Here is an 18,601-nt window from a genome sequence, read left to right as displayed (position 1 = left end):
AGCTCCAGGAACTCCAGGTGGTGGTCCAGGCAGGCAGAAAGGACCCCTCTCAGGTGCTGGTGGTGGTGGTGGTATCCACAACAGCAGTGGCTGGGGTCCCTCACTCCTCCTCTCTGGGGAGTGGGCTAGCAGCCCCCTCCCCACCCCGGGGCTGCAGTTGCAGCAGTAGCAGCACCTAAGAGTGGGGGGTCCAGCAGCCAAGTAGCAGAGAATGGGGGGTGTCTGGCTCAGCCAGGGGAGCAGCTGGAGCAGCAGGGAGAGCTTAGGGCCTAGCAGCAGCAGGAGTAGCAGCTTCCCACCTCCCTCCAAGCTAGAATGCTATGGGAGAGCAGTGGGAGGGAGAGAGGGATTCGCTCCAGGCTAAACAACTACTTGGTACCCGGATAAGTGAAATGGAAGCTGCTCCAGGTCAATTAAGACACCTGGGGCCAATTAAGAACTTTCCAGAAGGCAGGAAGAAGACTAGGTTGATTGGGACATCTGAAGCCAATCAGGGGCTGGCTGAAACTAGTTAAAAGGCTCCCAGTTAGTCAGGTGGGGGTGCATGTCAGGAGCTGTCATAAATATAAAGGGAAGGGTAAACACCTTTAAAATCCTTCCTGGCCAGAGGAAAAACCCTTTCACCTGTAAAGGGTTAAGATGCTAGGATAACCTCGCTGGCACCTGACCACAATGACCAATGAGGAGACAAGATACTTTCAAAGCTGGAGGGAGGGAGAAACAAAGGGTCTGTCTGTCTGATGCTTTTGCCGGGGATAGAACAGAAATGGAGTTTTAGAATTTAGTAAGTAATCTAGCTAGAGATGCGTTAGATTCTGCTTGTTTAAATGGCTGAGAAAATAAGCTGTGCTGAATGGAATGGATATTCCTGTTTTTGTGTCTTGTTATAACTTAAGGTTTTGCCTAGAGGGATTTTCTATGTTTTGAATCTAAGTACCCTATAAGGTATTTACCATCCTGATTTTACAGAGGTGATTCTTTTTCATCTTTTCTTATATTAAAATTCTTCTTGTAAGAAATTGAAATCCTTTTTTCATTGTTTTTAAGATCCAAGGGTTTGGGTCTGTGGTCACCTATGCAAATTGGTGAGGATTTTTATCAAGTCTTCCCCAGGCAGGGGGGTGCAAGGTTTTGGTGAGGATTTTGGGGGGAAAGACATTTCCAAACAATGCTTTCCCAGTAAACCCAGTCAAACATTTGGTGGTGGCAGTGGAAGTCCAAGGATAAAGGGTAAAATAGTTTGTACCTTGGGGAAGTTTTAACCTAAGCTGGTAAAAGTAAGCTTAGGAGGTTTTCATGCAGGTCCCCATATCTGTACCCTAGAGTTTAGAGTGGCGAAGGAACCTTGACAGGAGCTGTGGGAGGAAGTTGCGCTGTTGGAGAGGCTGAGCAGTACACACCATATCAGGCACAAGGAAGGAGGCCCTGAGGTAAGGGTGAAGTGGAGCTTGAGGAAGTGAGGGCTGCTGTGGGGGAAGTAGCCTAGGGAATTGTACGTGTCATGTTTCTAAAAGGTCAGCTACCATAGCTGATGCTATTCGGGCTGGAGCCCGAAGTAGAGGGTGGGCCCAGGCTCCCTCCTTTGCCCCCCCTCCCTGATTAATCACTGAGCCTGGGAGACAACAGAGACTGTGCGAGGGAGGATAACTTCTCCTCACCTCCCTCGCTGGCTTATGATGAAAATGGCTCATTAGACTGTGACCCTTCTCTCTAGAGAGAGAAGGGTTACGGGCAGGGTCACAGTGAGCCTCTGAGGCTAGCGAAATCTGCCAGGAAACGTGGGACCCACGGAGGCAAGGACAGAGCTTTGTCAGACTATTTAGTTATTTTTAGTGGAGGGAGAGGTGGGAAGGGAGGACGAGATGCTGGTGAGAGGAGAATCTAATAATCTGCTGTTTTAAAATCAACGACACTGGCTCCTGCATGGAACTTTTCCCAACCCCCAAAATCTCATATACTCTGCAAATAAAGCATGACTTGAAACCTGTCCAAGAGTCACATCAGGCGAGATTGCTCACGCTCTGAGTAAACAGGCTGTGCACTCAGGAAGGTATGGGGCTGAGACACTGAATCCTGACCAGGTAGTGTAGAGCAAAGCAGAGGCCACTGTTACAGGGCTCATGAGGACAGAGCAGTCACTGCTTTGACATGTGCTTGTGCCAACACGTTAGCACAAACACTCTCTCTCTCTCTCCTCTCTCCCTTCCAGCAAAGAATCCAGCATAACTGGAGATGAGCTTATCTTGCCTCTCTTGGATGCAGCATCCTGCCACCCTTCCCCTGGGATTACTTCACCCACTTGAAAAGAGCTAGAAACTTTCTGGACCCTAGTCCTAGGATGCTGTGTCTGATCACAGTCTGCTCACACACAGGTTAGCAGGGCACAGAACCTGACCCTTGGGCAGGCTAGAGAGACAGTATCTTCTGGGAAATAGTAAAAAAAAAAAAAAAAAAAAAAAAACCACCACCCTGATTCTTTGCTTTAAAAAAAGGCCCTGGCTTCCAGTTCACAATAAAAATCTACGTCGGTCTCTGCTGTTCCTTATTTGTTAGGAAGATTTTGTTTGTTTTAAACAGATTTGGGCCCAACATATTATGAAGTGGTTGTTGCCCAGAGAGCTTTCCATGGGAGCCTTTTCCAGATCTTCACTTGAAGTGCTGGGCGGGTTGGTCCCAGTCTCAAATGGGCCAGGACCCTGCTCTGCAGTAGGATTGTGAAAGGAGGCATTTGTATACCTTTGAAAGAAGCCTTGGGCGTGCCAGTGAATGGGACCAGAATTGCTAGAGTTACAGAACAGCGGTTTAACAGAAGTCCCAACAGCTCACAGGTTGCTGCACTGAGACGAGAAAAAGGTGCAATCCATTTCACAGCTGGAAGGCCCCTTTTAGAGCAAACACAAACCGTGAACAAAACAATAATCAGCATTTTAATTCTCAACCTGCTTTAACAGGCAGATAATTCTCGTTATCTCCATTTTACAGGCAGGGCAAAGTGAAACACAGAGAGGGCACATGACTTGCTCAGGGTCACCCAACAGGTCTGTGGGAGAGCCAGGACTAGAACCCAGGGTTGCTGAGTCCTGGTGTAGTGAAATGAATCAGCATTTCAAGGCAATGATTACACAATCCATTTAAAAGTGTAACTGTGAAGTGCAGCCTGGTGGGTGATTGACAGCTCCGGGGGTTCTTTTTGCATGGGAATCTGGCTGCATGCTGTGGGCCTCACACTGAAATCCTTCCACACCTAGAATCTATAGGTGCTCAGTTCCTGTACAGGTGGGTGCAGTATAGAACTCCACAGGGCCGCCAGTTCAGGCCACGCATCCAGTGCACAAAGTCACAGCAGTGTACAACTAAGCTCCACAGCTGGATCTGGACAGGGCTGTTTATTAACTTGCTCGAAGTAATTCCTCCTATTGGTATTTCCGTTCTTTGAGAAGGAGGGTTGCTTTCTTCCACCTCTTTGTCCTGGAGGGACAAACTCACATGGGTTCTGCTTTTTGCTTTGCTGCTTAAGGGGAATGAGACTAACCAGTGGATGCGTTTCTGACTGGTTTTAATGTAATGCGACAACAAACAATGCAGTCTGGTTTCCTCATAGTTTAATGTGCTGTAAAACAATGCATGTTTTCTTTAGAAATTTTAGAAGGAAATTAAGACTCACCAGGGCCTAGGACCCACCAGAACAGGAGTGTTCCCTTCCTAAAGCCAGGCTGCACATCACTGTGTTTAGCAGCAGCCCAGGGTTAATCTGCCCCTGCAAAGACATATACAATCTGCATCAGGGCAGCATATTCTTTTCCTTGTTGGAGGGCCTAGCAGTGAAAGGTGGGTGACAGCAGCCTCTGTGTAATTGGGAACACAGCTGAATCAACTAGGTAATTCATACAAATCACCTGCCAAGAGAAACCTCTACAAACAACTCTGACTTCCTAGGCAGCAGTTTCATAGCTCAAGCTGGTTACAGGCACGGCACCAAGCGGGCCAGTATTGTACTAACACATGCCCACAGACTCCATGCGGTTGCAATAAGTCTGGTGTGGCATTCCAGGTGCTTACTCTGGACCTGGGGTGCAAGTTCTAGCTCTCGCCACAGAATTAGTGTCTTCATGACTATGGGGTCCAGTCCTCAAGTGACTCCATTTGACCTGCAGCGCCTTCTTCTATCCTAAGTAGAGGGGGAAAAGAAGCTGACAATCAGAGGCACTGCTGTGGGTCCAGGGAGATATTGGAGTACAGCACTCCCACCATGACCAGAGGCTTTGGAGACTCAGAGAAGATTAAGATGGGCTCAGTAGGGGGTACGTGAGGGTTAAAAGAGAAGCTGCCTCTATAAGGAAAAGAACAGGTTAAGAAATATTTAGATAAGTTAGATGTATTCAAGTTGCAGGGCCTAGTGAAATTCATCTTAGGGTAATTAAGGAACAAGCTGAAGCCATCTCCAAATCATTCATAATTATCTTCAAGAAATAATTGAGGATGGGTGAGGTCCCAGAGGACAGGAGAAGGGCAAGCATAGCACCTATCTTTAAAACAGGGAACAAAGAGGACCCTGGGAATTATAGACCAGTCAACCTAACTTCAATACCTGGAAAGATACTGGAACAAATTATTAAACAATCAGTTTGTAAGCAGCTAGAAGATAATAGAGAGATAAGGAACAAATCATGCCATGCAATGCCCAGCTAATTTCCTTCTTAGACAGGGTTGCTGGCCTAGTGGATAAGGAGGAAACAGTAGATGTGATATATCTTTATTTTAGTAAGTCTTTTGACATCTCATATGATGGTCTCATAAGCAAAGTAGGGAAATGTGGTCTCGATTAATTCACTATAAGGTGGTGCACAACTGGTTGAAAGACCATACTCCAAAGGAGTGGATATCAATGGTTAGCTGTCAAATTGGACGGGCGTATCTAGTGGGGTGTTGCCGGGGTAAGTCCTGGGTCTGGGACTATTCAATGTTTTCTTTAATGACTTGGATAATGGAGGGGAAAGTTTGCTTATAAAATTTGCAGAGAACACCAAACCGGTAGAGGTTGCAGACACTTTGGTGAACAGGATTAAAATTCAAAACAACCTTGATGTATTGGAGAATTGGTCTGAATTAAACCAGATGAAATTAAATAAAGATAAATGCAAAGTACTTCACTTAGGAAGGAAAATCAAATGCACCACTACAAAATAGGGAATAACTGGCCAGGGTGACAGTACTGCTGAAAAGGGTTTGGGGGTGACAATGGATACATATTGAATACGAATCAACAATGTAATACAGTTGCAAAACAGGCTAATATCATTCGGTGATGGGTTGGATCACAGAAACCCCCTTGGGGTTGCCAACTGATGTGCCAAGACTACTTCTGCCCCAGCTTTCCCTGCCAGCTTGGGACTCCATCACCCTTTCTTGCTGAGCCAGACTTACCAGTCTCCTCCAACACAGACCCAGGGTCTGAACCACATGCCCCAAAGCTGCAGACTTAACTGAAAACAACTTAAGAAGTGTTCCTGTCTTTAACACTCAGATGCCCAACTCCCAATGGGGTCCAAACCCCAAATAAATTGTTTTACCCAGTATAAAGCTTATACAGGATAAACTCATAAATTGTTTGTCCTCTTTAACATTGATAGAGAGATATGTACAGCTGTTTGCCCCCCCCCAGGTATTAATACATACTCTGGGTTAATTAATAAGTAAAAAGTGATTTTATTAAATACAGAAATACAGAGGATTCAAGTGGTTCCAAGTAGTAACAGACAGAACAAAATGAATTACAAAGCAAAATAAAATAAAACACGCAAGTCTAGGTCTAGTACAGTAATACAACTGAATACAGATAAAATCTCACCTTCAGAGATGTTTCAATAAGTTTCTTTCGCAGACTGGACGCCTTCCTAGTCTGGACACAATCCTTTCCCCGGTACAGCCCTTGTTCCAGCTCAGGTGGTAGCTAGGGGATTTCTCATGATGGCCGCCCCCTTTGTTCTGATCCATCCACATATATCTTTTGCATAAGGCGGGAATCCTTTGTCCCTCTGGGTTCCCACCCCTCTTCTCAATTGAAAAGCACCAGGTTAAAGATGGATTTCAGTTCAGGTGACATGATCACATGTCACTGTAAGACTTCATTACCCACAGGTATACAGGAAGACTTACAAGTAAAACAGAGCCATCTACAGGTAATTGTCCTGGTTAATGAGAGCCATTAAGATTCCAAACCACCATTAATGGCCCACACTTTGCATAACTATAATAGGACCTTAGAGTTATATTTCATATTTCTAGTTTCAGATACAAGAGTGATACATTTATACAAATAGGATGACCACACTCAGTAGACTATGACTCACAGTATGACTCACACTAGCTTTATAATGATACTGTACAAGAGACCTTTTGCATGAAGCATATTCCTGGTTGAGAACCACTGATCTAGTTTTCCTTGGTCCTGCCTCAGCATAGGGGCTGGACTTGGCTTCTCAAGGTCCCTTCCAGCCCCACATCTCTATCATTCTATTATTTCAATTTCTTCTGTCTTCATCATTCTTCATACTCGTCCCTCTCCATTCTCAGCTCTTTAAAATGCCCGATACAAACACTTAATCATTTTTCCTGTTCTCTCTTTGCACTGTTGTGTTTTATAGTCATCTCCAACTACCCTAACCCTGTGTCCCTTTGCTAGCCTGATGTCCTGGAGACTGATTTCACTGCTATTCAAGCAGAGTCCATATAACTCATCCAGCCCCCTTGTGTCTCAGGGGAAACTCGATGCTCTGTCATCCCTCCCAGCTACTGGTTCACCCCTGCAATCCTGTGGCTTCTTGCATCATTTGACCTAAGGAATGGCAGAGCTTCTGAGCTCACCTATACAGTTCTCTCCCTCAGCTCCAGATGCTCAGGTCTCCATTGCCATCTATGCCTTTTGCCAACAAGCTGCTGGCCTTGTTGCTGGCTCTGGTGAGAAAAGCACCTCTCCCCAGCAGTTGTCATAAAACCATCCAACCTCACGGTCATGCCTTGAGTTTGCACTCCCAGGATGAAGTCTGGGCCCCACTGAAGTCAATGAGAGTTTTGTCATTGATTATTGGGAGGGCTAAGATTTCACCCCTGATAGGCAACATTCTTCCCTGGTTGCAGGAAATACAGCCAACCCCACATTTAAACAAATGCCCTCAAGAAATTCTACACCAGATGCGCTGATTCTCTTCCAATGCCACCTGAGGAGCAGCAAGGGGGAAGGCTAGCAGATATCCCTTGACCTACCTTTTTCACAGCAGTGGCAGGGGTACTGCAGGTCCAACAGCCTGTCTGGTGGGACCCCCAACCATCTATTTCAAGGTTTCGCATTCATTGGGTGTGGGAAGGGGAAGGTTGCAAGAAATCTGACTGGGAAGAACTTGGCAATGGACCCTCAGGCCTCTCTAGCTTTTCCAGCGAGCCATAGAGGGCTGGAGGGGTCTGGTTTTGTTGGCAGAGCAGCCTGAGTGATACAAAACCATCCCTACTGTCATGGCTTGAACCTACCAGCTTCAGCTAGTCCTAGGAGTAAGAAGCTGGACCCCGGAAAGCAAAATCTGCTCTTCCCAAATGGTAGCACATCGTACTATTCAGTGTGTTACCCCACAGCCACGCTCTTGCTGCAGGCCTGTGCAGCAAGGGATAGGGATTTTCTGCTTGCTTTGATATCACCCTAGTTTTTCCTGATGCTGGGTGGTGATGAATACTCAAGACATAGAAAGGGATTTGCAGAACTCATCAGCATCTTGTTGGCCAAGTTCAGTAACGGAACCTCGAGAACTTTTCCCACACTGACAAATTCAAACAGAGATGACTCCTGGCCAATAGTCAAGGCCAGGATGAGTGCTGTAAAAATATCCAACATTAACACAAAGGTCCATATAATTTGATATAGGATCAAGGTTAGCAACTCCTTTTAAATTAGAAGTTTATATTCAGCAATCTGTTTTATTTGAGCATTATATTGCTGTATTTCAGAGTCCTTTCTTTCAGTAAATGAAAACACAGAAAAGGGATTGGGCCATCAGCCCATGCATGCAACAATCCAGGATTTTTTTTTTTTTGGCTCCTTCACAAGGATTCTTTTGCCAGACTCCACAGATTTGGTAGGATAAATCTGTAAGTCATGGAAACTTCTAGCTTCATGACATACACATTTTATTCCAAGTCCTAGCTGATAACATTTAATGCAGTAAAGAGCCAGTTTTTTATCCAAGACCTTAATTAGCATCTGGAATCTGAGAGCTGATGTAAGATCAGACATTTAAACAAAAGAAAAAAAATTCTCTCTCAAATAGGGAAAGAGACGGGATTTTATGAAAAACTCTGCTGGCTTTTAACTTGAAGTGAGATACGTAATCACTTGCCAACATATCTTGGATTTTCTCATAGAGGGACTAATCCTGGAAGGCACTGAACTAGCCTTAACTCATTCTAAAGTCATTAGTTTTGGAGCTTAAATCCCATTGGCAGTCAATGGGGTTTAGGCACTTTGAAGACTAAAATCCCTTTTAAAATGGGTAGCAATGGCTAAGCACCTTCAAAAATCTGGGCCTGCAAGGCTTATAAGTCAGCACCAGCACCTTAAACTGTCCCTGGAAACCCAGAGGCAGCCAGCGCAGACCTCCAAGCACTAGAGTAACACGTTGACAGTGAGATCACCAGTGACAGGATGATAAATGGGCTGCGGCTTTCTGCACCAGCTGCAGCTTCCAATTGTATTTCAGGTTTCAACCCACACAGAGCACATTGCAGATGTCTAGTTGCAAGGTGATAAAGGCATGGATGAGGGACGGGAGGTCTACACACAGCGGAAAAGGGCATAACTTCAAAGCCAAACATGGATGAAAAAAAAAACAAAAAACCCCATCCTGGCCCCTGCAAATACTACCTGCTCTACGCACAGTAGCTGGAGATCTTGCCCAACCCAGGATTGTGTATTGATTGACCAAATGCAGGTGCACATCCTGTCAAGGGACAAATATAATCTCTCCCATACCTCCTACCCACCACTATCACCACCACCTCAGATGTATTTGGTCTGAGCCTCCACCAGATCATTCTCACGCATGCTGTGGTCTCCAGACAAGTGCTTGACTGGCTCCCATGGGTCAGAGGAGATGTAGATGAAGACCTGGGGTGTCCTTCAGCATACTGCTAATCATGCCGTCTCACTGAAGGCTAATGGCCCCTCTTTGAAGGAGACGGGTGATATGGTGGAACCAGTGGCACCCTAACATGAGAGCACCCTTGGGGAAGAAAAAGAACTTCCTCCAGATTCCCCTGAGATATCTCTGACAGGAAGGGAACAGAACCACTTAACAACAGCCCCACCCAATCCTTGGAGGGCCTGTGAGTAAACTGGGGCTTGATGCAAGAATTACTGAGTGAAATTCAAACCGAGTGGCATATGCTGGAAGTCTCTTGTTGCCAGTACTAAAACATCCTTCGAATTTCTGAACATTATAGATGACTATTTCCTTAATGCTCTATATTGGACCACTTCATGACAGATAAAGAGAAACGGATCATAGAAGTAGGTGCATGTGATCATGATTTGATTACATTTCTTATGTGCAAACAATAAAGTCCCAACCAGTCATATATACATACACACACACTTGGGGCTCCAAAAGGGCCAGTTTCACAAAGCTGAAAACATTTGAGTCCAATTAGCTGGCAGAAAAAATTTAAACCGAAAAATATGAATGATAACTGGGAACAGCATCAGAACATTTTACTAAATTTCCAAAAAGCCCCAACAAAGAAGGAAGGCTATACTTGTTTAAAAACAAACCAACAAACAGCCTGACTAGGAGGGAAAGTGAAATAAGCAATTTAAAAACCAATGTATGACAATAAAAACGGGGATGCTGATAGCAGTGAATATAAATAGAAGCTAGAATCCATAGAAAATTGATAAGGGAAGCAAAAGGACACAAGGCAACCTTTATGGCCAGCAAAGATATGGAGTTTTTAAGTATATCAGGAACAAACGGAACCATAACAATAGTATTTGTCCATTACTAGATGAAAATGGTAGACTAATCAACCACAATACAGATAAGACAGACGTGGTCAATAAATATTTCTGATCTGTATTTGGGGAAAAGTCAGAGGATGTATATATAGGATGATGGTGATCAAATAAACTCTATTACAACTATTACAATTCTATTACAAGGATTTTTTAAACACCAGCCCCTAAAGTGACATTTTTAAATCAGAAGGTCTGGATAACTTGCATCAAAAAGTTTTAAGAGAGCAGGCTGAGGAGCACTATGAGCCATTAATGCTGATTTTTAATAACTCTGGAACACTTGAGAAGTTCCAGAGGACTGGAAGAAAGCTAATTTTGTGCCAGTATTTTAAAAGAGTAGACGGGATGACTTGTCAGCATGACATCAATTCTGGGCAAAATAATGAATGGCTGATCCAAGATTTGATTAGTTTCAGAGTAGCAGTTGTGTTAGTCTGTATTCGCAAAAAAGAAAAGGAGTACTTGTGGCACCTTAGAGACTAACAAATTTATTTGAGAGCATAAGCTTTCGTGAGCTACAGCTCACTTCATCGGATGCATAAAGGGTGAAAAGAGGGTAATAAAATTAATGCCAATCAACATGGGTGTATGGAAAATAAATCTTGTCAAACGAAATTGATATTATTTTTGATCAGCTTACAAGTTTGGTTGATAAAGATAATAATGTTGATGTAATAGACTTCTGTAACGATGCTGGTTCTGGCGGGACTCAACTGAGAGTGCCAATTCAGGACAAATTGCCAAGAGCAGGGCAGTTACAACCCAAGGCTGGGGTTTCTATGCACACCAAGGCAAATCAAACCAGCCAGACAGAGAAGACTTTGGTTTTACCCCACTGGCTAACCACAAGTCACACAAGCAATTCCCTTAGACACTCCAGTTTCCCAGTATCACCACCAGTGCCACTCGTTATGGGGACAAATGGTTAATGAAAACCAATACCCCAGTAAAAGAAAAAAGGTTCTCTCGATCCCAAAGGACCAAGCCCCAGACCCAGGTCAATACACAAATCAGATCTTACCCACATATCACGCTGTTGCCAATCCTTTAGAATCTAAAATCTAAAGGTTTATTCATAAAAGGAAAAAGATAGAGATGAGAGCTAGAACTGGTTAAATGGAATCAATTACATACAGTAATGGCAAAGTTCTTGGTTCAGGCTTGCAGCAGTGATAGAATAAACTGCAGGTTCAAATCAAGTCTCTGGAGTACATCCACAACTGGGATGGGTCATCAGTCCTTTGTTCAATGCTTCAGTGTAGCAAAGTCCCTCCAGAGGTAAGAAGCAAGATTGAAGACCAGATGGAGGAGCTGCAGCAGATTTTTATATTCTCTTGCCATGTGATCTCTTTCTTTCTTTGTTCCAAAGACAAGCTGTCCATCACGTGGCCTGGAAAAACCTCAGAGTTCTGTCCATAGGCAGGTCCCTGCATACCTTGCTGAGTCACAAGGCGTGTCTGCCTTCTCTCAATGGGTCAGTTGTATAGCTGATGGTCCTAAATGGGCCATCAAGCAGGCTAGGCAGAGCTGACACCAACTTGTCTGGGATATCACCCAGAAGCATAGCATAAATTTGGAATACAGACAGTATAGAGCCAATACTTACATCTTTAAATACAAAAATGATACATGCAAACAGATAGCATAATCCTAACCAGCAAACCATAACCTCGTCTTAGACCCCCCTTTATACAAGATTTGGTGCCACTACAGGACCTTGGTTGCAACAATGTTCTATACGGTCTCAGTTCAAGTCAATAACGTCACAACTTCTGTAAGACATTTGACTTGGTATGCACAACATTCTGATTAAAGAACTAGAATGAGACAAAATTAACATGACACACACTAAACGGACTAAGAACTGGCTAACCAATAGGTTTCAGAATATGTTAAATGGGGAATCATCATTGAGCGTGTGTGTTTTTAGAGGGATCCCGCAGGCATCAATTCTTGGTTAAGCAGAAGGTCAGACTAGATGATCATTCACAATGGTACCTTCTGGTCTTAAAAATCTATGAATATAAATTATGGCAGCTATAGGATTTGTAATCAGATATCATTTTAATATTGTATGTGCGAGTGTGTGTATCAATCATAATGATCTTTTAAAAAATCCCACTGGTGTAGATAGTTCTCAGATTCTGATCACCACCTCCCCTAGGGTGTGTAGGGCTTAAATAAATAGATACACCCTTCTCTAGGGAGAAAGAGAACCAATTGTTTCTAAGGATAGTTGGAACAACTCTTGTCATCAGTTTGCTTCTGTTCCACATAGTTATTTAGCTACTGTGGGAAACAATGTAGTTACGTGTACTGTGGTGAAAAAGGATCTGTGTCCGTTCCAGCTATAGACACGTGACCAATTCTTTCCCTGGATTATATTTAGATACTGCTTTCTGCATACTTGTAACTCTTATTTTTCTTCTTGCAGTTTAGTTACTAATCTAACTGAATAGCACAGCGGTTCTCAAACTGTGGGTCGAGACCCCAGAGTGGGTCACGACTCTGTTTTAATGGGGTCACCAGGGATGGCGTTAGACTTGCTGGGGTTTGAGGCTGAAGCCAAAATCTGAGCCCCATCACCCAGGGCTGAAGCCCTCAAGCTTTGGTGCCCCCCCAGGATGGCAGGGCTAGGGCTTTGGCTTCCCCAGCCTGTGGGGGTGGGGCTCAGGCTTTGGTGCCCCTTCCTGGGGTCGTGTAGTAATTTTTGTTGTCAGAGGGGTCATGGTGCAATGAAGTTTGAGAACCCCTGGACTAGAAGATCTCTGGGAGAAGCATATGTGGGCAATCACATCTCCTTGTAGGAGAAAAGGAATAAAACATTCTTCCCTAGCTCCCATCTTTGTACAGCACTGCATGATTAGCTATGGGCATAATAGAGGCTCTTTTCTGTACCTCTGATGCATTGGATATTGGTCATTTGTCACAGGCAATGTGTCCCACTGGTCTGATCCATTTTGGCAGATCTCCCATCTCTAAAATGATGTTGTATCCATCTAACGTTATTATATTGCCAGAAATAACTTTTAAAAACTCAGATATGTTTAACAGTTTATAAACACCAATGGAAACAAAGGGCCAAATGTGTGTATTCAGAGGTGCACCTACTGTATCCCACTTAGATATGCAGTTACCACTGTGTGCATGCAGATGTCGGGGTCTGCACGCAGATGTGTATATGCATGCACACAATCCCACCCTGCAGTTGGATATTTCTGCTCTTGTTGGGCATGCTCAGAAATGCCGGCCTACTTTTGGGCATGGCTATTTGAAAATTTTGCCTTCAGCTGCCAGATTTGTCTCTTTGCTTTTGAATGACATGGAGGGGACTGAAGAACTAAAGAAGCCACTTACTATTATCAAGGGTTTTATTTATACGAGACAAGAAGAATGGTTTTGATCATAGTTTTGCTCTATGTTCTTCTAGGACACAACGGTGGGATCTTTTGTGGTTTTGGAGTGGGGGCGAATCAACCACTGTATCAGCAGAGAGGTTTTAAGAAAAATTTGGGTTTCTTCTTAGGTAACTTGAACAGCAACATGGTCTAGAGATCAGAGCAAATGACTGGAAGCCAGGCCCTCCTGAATTCAACTCCTAGCTCAGTCACTGGTTTGCTGTCTAGCTCTTGGTAAAGCACTTAATGGGTCTCAGCATTGCCATTGGTAAAACAAAAATATTAATACCTCCCCTCCCTGGTGTCTTGTGGTTATTAAATTAATTTTTACCAGTGTGCTTTGAAGATGTTAAGTGCTCTGCACTGATGTACGATGTGTTTATTTGCAGATGGACATGGGTTTTGAGCAACTCATCAAGCACAGCTTTTAACACTCCTTACAAGAAGTGTGGAGACAATGAGAGTTCGGCTGAAAGGGGATGCGATCTGCACCCTTTTCCTGGTGGTAGTGCTTTGCTCTTTACTCTATTCCCAGTTGGAGCATACTTCCCCAACAGGAAACGGGGAGCAAACGCACAAGAAACCTTCACCAACACAGAGAATCTTCCCAGGCCCTGAAGCCCACAAGTGGCATCCTCAAGCGGAGGTGACATTTGGCCGACCCAGAATCATTTTTATTGCTAAAGATACGGAGGTGGCAAGTAAAAAGGCCCAAACTACCACTTCACCACCGCTGACTCATTCTGCCTTTGACTTCAAGCGCTACCTTCTAAACAAGGACAATCGGAACTTTGATCTTCTCATTAACCAGCCCAAGAAATGCCTGAGAACACCAGGAGGTCCCTTCCTGCTTATAGCCATCAAATCGGTGGTTGAGGACTTTGACAGACGTGAGATCGTCCGTAAGACCTGGGGCAGGGAGGGTTTGGTGAATGGGGTGCAGGTTCAAAGAGTTTTCCTCCTAGGAATACCAAAGAATAAGACGGCTCTTGCAACATGGGAGATTCTTGTCCATCAGGAGAGTCTGATGTACCAGGACATTTTACTCTGGGACTTTCTGGATACTTTCTTCAATCTGACCCTGAAAGAGATCCACTTCCTGAACTGGGCTGACGAGTTTTGTTCCAGTGTGAAGTTCATTTTTAAAGGGGATGCTGACGTTTTTGTCAATGTGGAGAACATCATTGACTTCCTCGAGAGACATGACCCTGCAGAAGACCTCTTTGTTGGGGACATCATCTACAATGCTCACCCAATCCGGGTGCAGAAGAGTAAATACTATATCCCAGAAACAATGTACGGGCTAGGCACATACCCACTCTATGCAGGGGGAGGGGGCTTCTTATTGTCCAGCAGCACCATGAAAAAGCTCTTCCAGGCTTGCAAAGAGGTGGAGCTCTTCCCCATTGATGATGTCTTTTTGGGCATGTGCTTGCAGAGAATCAATCTCAAACCTGTTTTGCATGAAGGATTCAAGACATTTGGCATCGTGAAACCCTCAGCTGCCCCGCACATGCAGACATTTGACCCCTGCTTTTACAAAGATCTCATGGTAGTCCACAGTCTAAAAGTAGCCGAAATCTGGCTAATGTGGAATCTGCTTCACAACCCACGGCTTTCCTGCACCCAGAAGAAGCAGGTGAAGAAGCCTTTCCAATGGAAGAGGAAAAAAAATGAAGCAATGACAGACAGCAGCCTTCTGATAAAGCAGGCTAAGCATGGCAGAAGTACGTGATGAACCAAGCTCAGAAGAACCTTGGGTGGTTGCAACGTAACACGCTGATTTAGCGCATCTCGTGTAAACTATTGGGAGACAAGGCCACCCTATTGCAGACATTTGCCAGAATTCCATGTCAGCACACACTATATGCCATAGGATTTTTTCCCTTAACCTGATTCCAAGTAATTCACAAAACTAGATTTAATTTATTATTATTTATTAGCATTGCAGTAGAGCTTACAGACCCCCAGCTAGGACTATTGTGCTATACAAACACACAGTAAAATACAGCCCCAAAGAGCTTATAATCTAATTTGAGACTTAACATGATAAGTGAATGTGACATAAAAGGAGCAGGGTAGGGTGGGAGATGAGGAGGGGTCGTGAAGATAAAAAATCATTGCTCATAGGCTGGGATTACTGAGAGTCAGCAAGAACTACCAAATTGCGCAATAGCTAAAGTAGTGAAAATCAGCTCTCCCCAACTGATGCACAAACCAAACCACCATCGGCTGGCTCCTTGGAGGTGTTACAGCGGAGGTGGGTCTTGAAGCAGAATAGGGCAGTGGCATTATGGATTAATTCAGAGAGGGGGCTCCATGCAGAATGGGAGGAGAGGAGACAAAATTGGAAGCAGAAGCTGGCTTTGCCAGCAGACCAGAGGATGGGTGAGGGGGCCACATGATCAGAGACCTGCAAGTGAGTAGGAAGAATCAGCGCTGTGAGGGGCCTTGAAGGTGAGGATAAGAAGTTTCACTGTTGCCCCTCCCTATGTATTGACGTCTCATTCATAGCAACATGTCAGTGAAACTCCTGCTAAATGGATGCTGAGTCAGGAGAGAAGTTGGGCGGGTTCATGGCAGCTTTCAACAATTTATGTTGTAAATTGATTTACAGTCAATGGAAGCTGAAAATCCTGACAACAGCTGATCATCTTCTCACCTTGACGGTCCAGATTTCAGACCTCAGCTGGCAAGTAGAGCAATGGCCAACGCATACTTCTGCCCCATGTGTCTCTTACTGTGTTCTTTGATCTGGAAGAACTTACTGACATACAGGACTAGTTTATAGAGATTCAGGCCTTTTGTGTATTGAATGCAGTCAAATATGAGAAGCAGCTGGGCCTTTTCAGACACTGGGGGGGGAAAAATACCCTTCAGATACAAAGGCTTTGAAATAAAAGCTCTTCAGGACATTGCAGCAAAAAAACAAGCAAACAAAACAAACAACTTTCTGCCATTAGGTGACATTCAATTTATCATTCAAAGTTTTTGAATAAGCCTTTAAACTTTTGGAGAGGATCACTGGATTGCTTGATTCAACACAGCCTGGACAGTATTTTAGCACTTAAAGCATTTATTTTCTGATCATTGGTAACCTTAAAAATAAGTACTCACTGGCCAGCACAAGTAGGGAGTGAATCTCTTTAAGAGGGTTAGGAAAGGCCTTTTGATCCAGGAAGTTATAGGTCCGGATGCACAGCTGAAAAGCTGAAACTATGATTGCTAATTTAGGCACCTAACTCTCTTTGAAATCAATGGGAGTGAGGCCCCTAAATACCTTTCAGGATCTGAGCCTTAAGCATATACTTAAATCCATCCTTTCTGAGGAGAGAACTTAAGAATGTGCTTAAGTCCCATTGACTTTAAGCCTGTGTGAAAGTGCTGTCCTGCAAAGGGCTGTTTTTCCTGATTTGGGGCCTATCATGTAGGTCCCTTTCACAGCTGCAGGATCATACACAGTACCAGCTTTTCTTGTTTTTCCATTTGCTATACCAGGGTCTCAATTCTAACTTTCACTGTGCAGCACAGTTGGTGGAGAGGGAGTCTGTTAACCTCTGTTGATGCACCATAGTGCTTACTGATGAAGTGCAGTGACGTGTTATCTCTTGGTTAGAAAGGGACCTTATAATAATGTACTTTCAGGAGAACTGTCAACTGTGGATCATCGTATGATCCTTCTGTTTCTGTGATATGTTGGCAATCCTGGGAGTAAATACTTCATGTATAAAGTGTTCACACAGAAAACATTGATGAAATGTACGGTAGCTCTGTAGAGACTGGAAATCAGTCCCAGTCTTGGCGGGGAAACCATCCTGCGAGGTTGGTAAATGTGCCATATGTATGCATTTATGAACTGTACAGAAAAGCTTTATGTGGTGATTAGTTTGCTAGTAGGGAAATTATTTCTATTGCAATTAAAAGACAGTATATGAACGTGCATGCCCACTTATCAAGATGAATATGGGGTGGGTGGTTTAGTAAAACTCACATATTCTTGTATTTCTGAGCAGAGAAAGAACCTGAGGTCATGTTGGATATCACAACAAATTTTTTCTAATGGCAGGTTTTCATGCTTACAAAGGAAATTTGTGCTTAGCTTACCTCATGATTTCTTACCACATAACTAGTCAGGGTCCAGCAGTCCTTTCCTTCAAGCTAGGATGCAGAAGTAGACTGGCTCCTTCCTCTCATACACTGTTTCCATAGCTGTAGCCCACTTGTAATGTAGGGACTCGGTATCCATTGGATTCAATGTAAACCCCTCCCCCTAATACGATGGAGGCAGAATTATAAGGAGGGTTTTGCAGAGGAAGGAGCTAGGCCACAGCCTTGACAGAATGGGTCTTGTTTTGGCCCTAACTGAAAAGGAGGGCGAAACGCAGCTAGAAGTCTGGCAGAGTTGCCTGGGACAGAGAAAGGCTCGCATTCAGCAGCGGCACAAGTGCCCTAAGGGCTGGCAGGGGTAGAACTGGCACATTCTCCTGGCCTCCATTTTCCTAGTCTTTGGAATGTCTCATTTCTTCACTTAAGAAACACTAGGGCTGTTATCTATAACAGGGCCAGAAAGTCCTTTTTATTTGTCAAAGCTTTCTGGGTTGCCCATTCAGTCTGAGTTTAAAGCAGTGCATATGCTTGTAAAATGTCAGCATCAAGATACAAATTTATACCAAAATAAAAAATCGCCTTAACAGTGTAATTATCACAAATTCCCACATGAAAAAAATAGATCCAGTCATCCATTATCAAACACATCTATTAACCCCCACTAAGGCTGTAACTCTTCTACTTGTATTAGGCTGCTGAGCCTTTAATAGCAGACAGATCCCAGACCCCATGATTTGTCTCGGTCAATATTTTGCCCTGCAGGGTACCTGGAAGAGTTCTACCCCCCGCCCCATGGCAGTTTAAGGACCTCAGGTTGAGAACTGCTCCTAAGGAATCTGAGGACCAATTATTCTGAAAGTGAGGCCTTAGGTCCATGTGTGAGAATAATGCACTGATGGAGACAGCTTTAGGAAAGGAGACAAGTTTTTGGCTTGGAAGAACGTAGCTATGGTAAGTAAAGAGAATCTGTTAGTTTGAAGGTGCATACATCAATAGTAGAGTATACGACACTTTGCTAGGCAGCTGAGGTTCGAAAGTT

At 44.1% G+C, this 18,601-nt stretch overlaps 1 protein-coding gene across 1 annotated transcript in view; it reads left to right on the top strand.

The window, feature by feature from the left end:
* Positions 1-17,395, top strand: part of B3GNT9 (UDP-GlcNAc:betaGal beta-1,3-N-acetylglucosaminyltransferase 9) — a 32,190-nt gene extending 14,795 nt beyond the window's left edge. Inside the window, exon 2 of the mRNA XM_038367895.2 lies at positions 13,845-17,395. Within this exon, the coding sequence (XP_038223823.1) occupies positions 13,913-15,190 (1,278 nt within the window). The 5' untranslated portion in view covers positions 13,845-13,912 and the 3' untranslated portion in view covers positions 15,191-17,395. The remainder of the gene's footprint in view (positions 1-13,844) is intronic.
* The last annotated feature ends 1,206 nt before the right edge of the window (positions 17,396-18,601 follow it).

Source organism: Dermochelys coriacea, chromosome 12, assembly GCF_009764565.3.
Source record: "Dermochelys coriacea isolate rDerCor1 chromosome 12, rDerCor1.pri.v4, whole genome shotgun sequence".
NCBI lineage: Eukaryota > Metazoa > Chordata > Testudines > Dermochelyidae > Dermochelys > Dermochelys coriacea.
The sequence above is the reverse complement of the archived record's forward strand: the minus strand, read 5'-3'. Positions and strand labels throughout refer to the sequence as shown.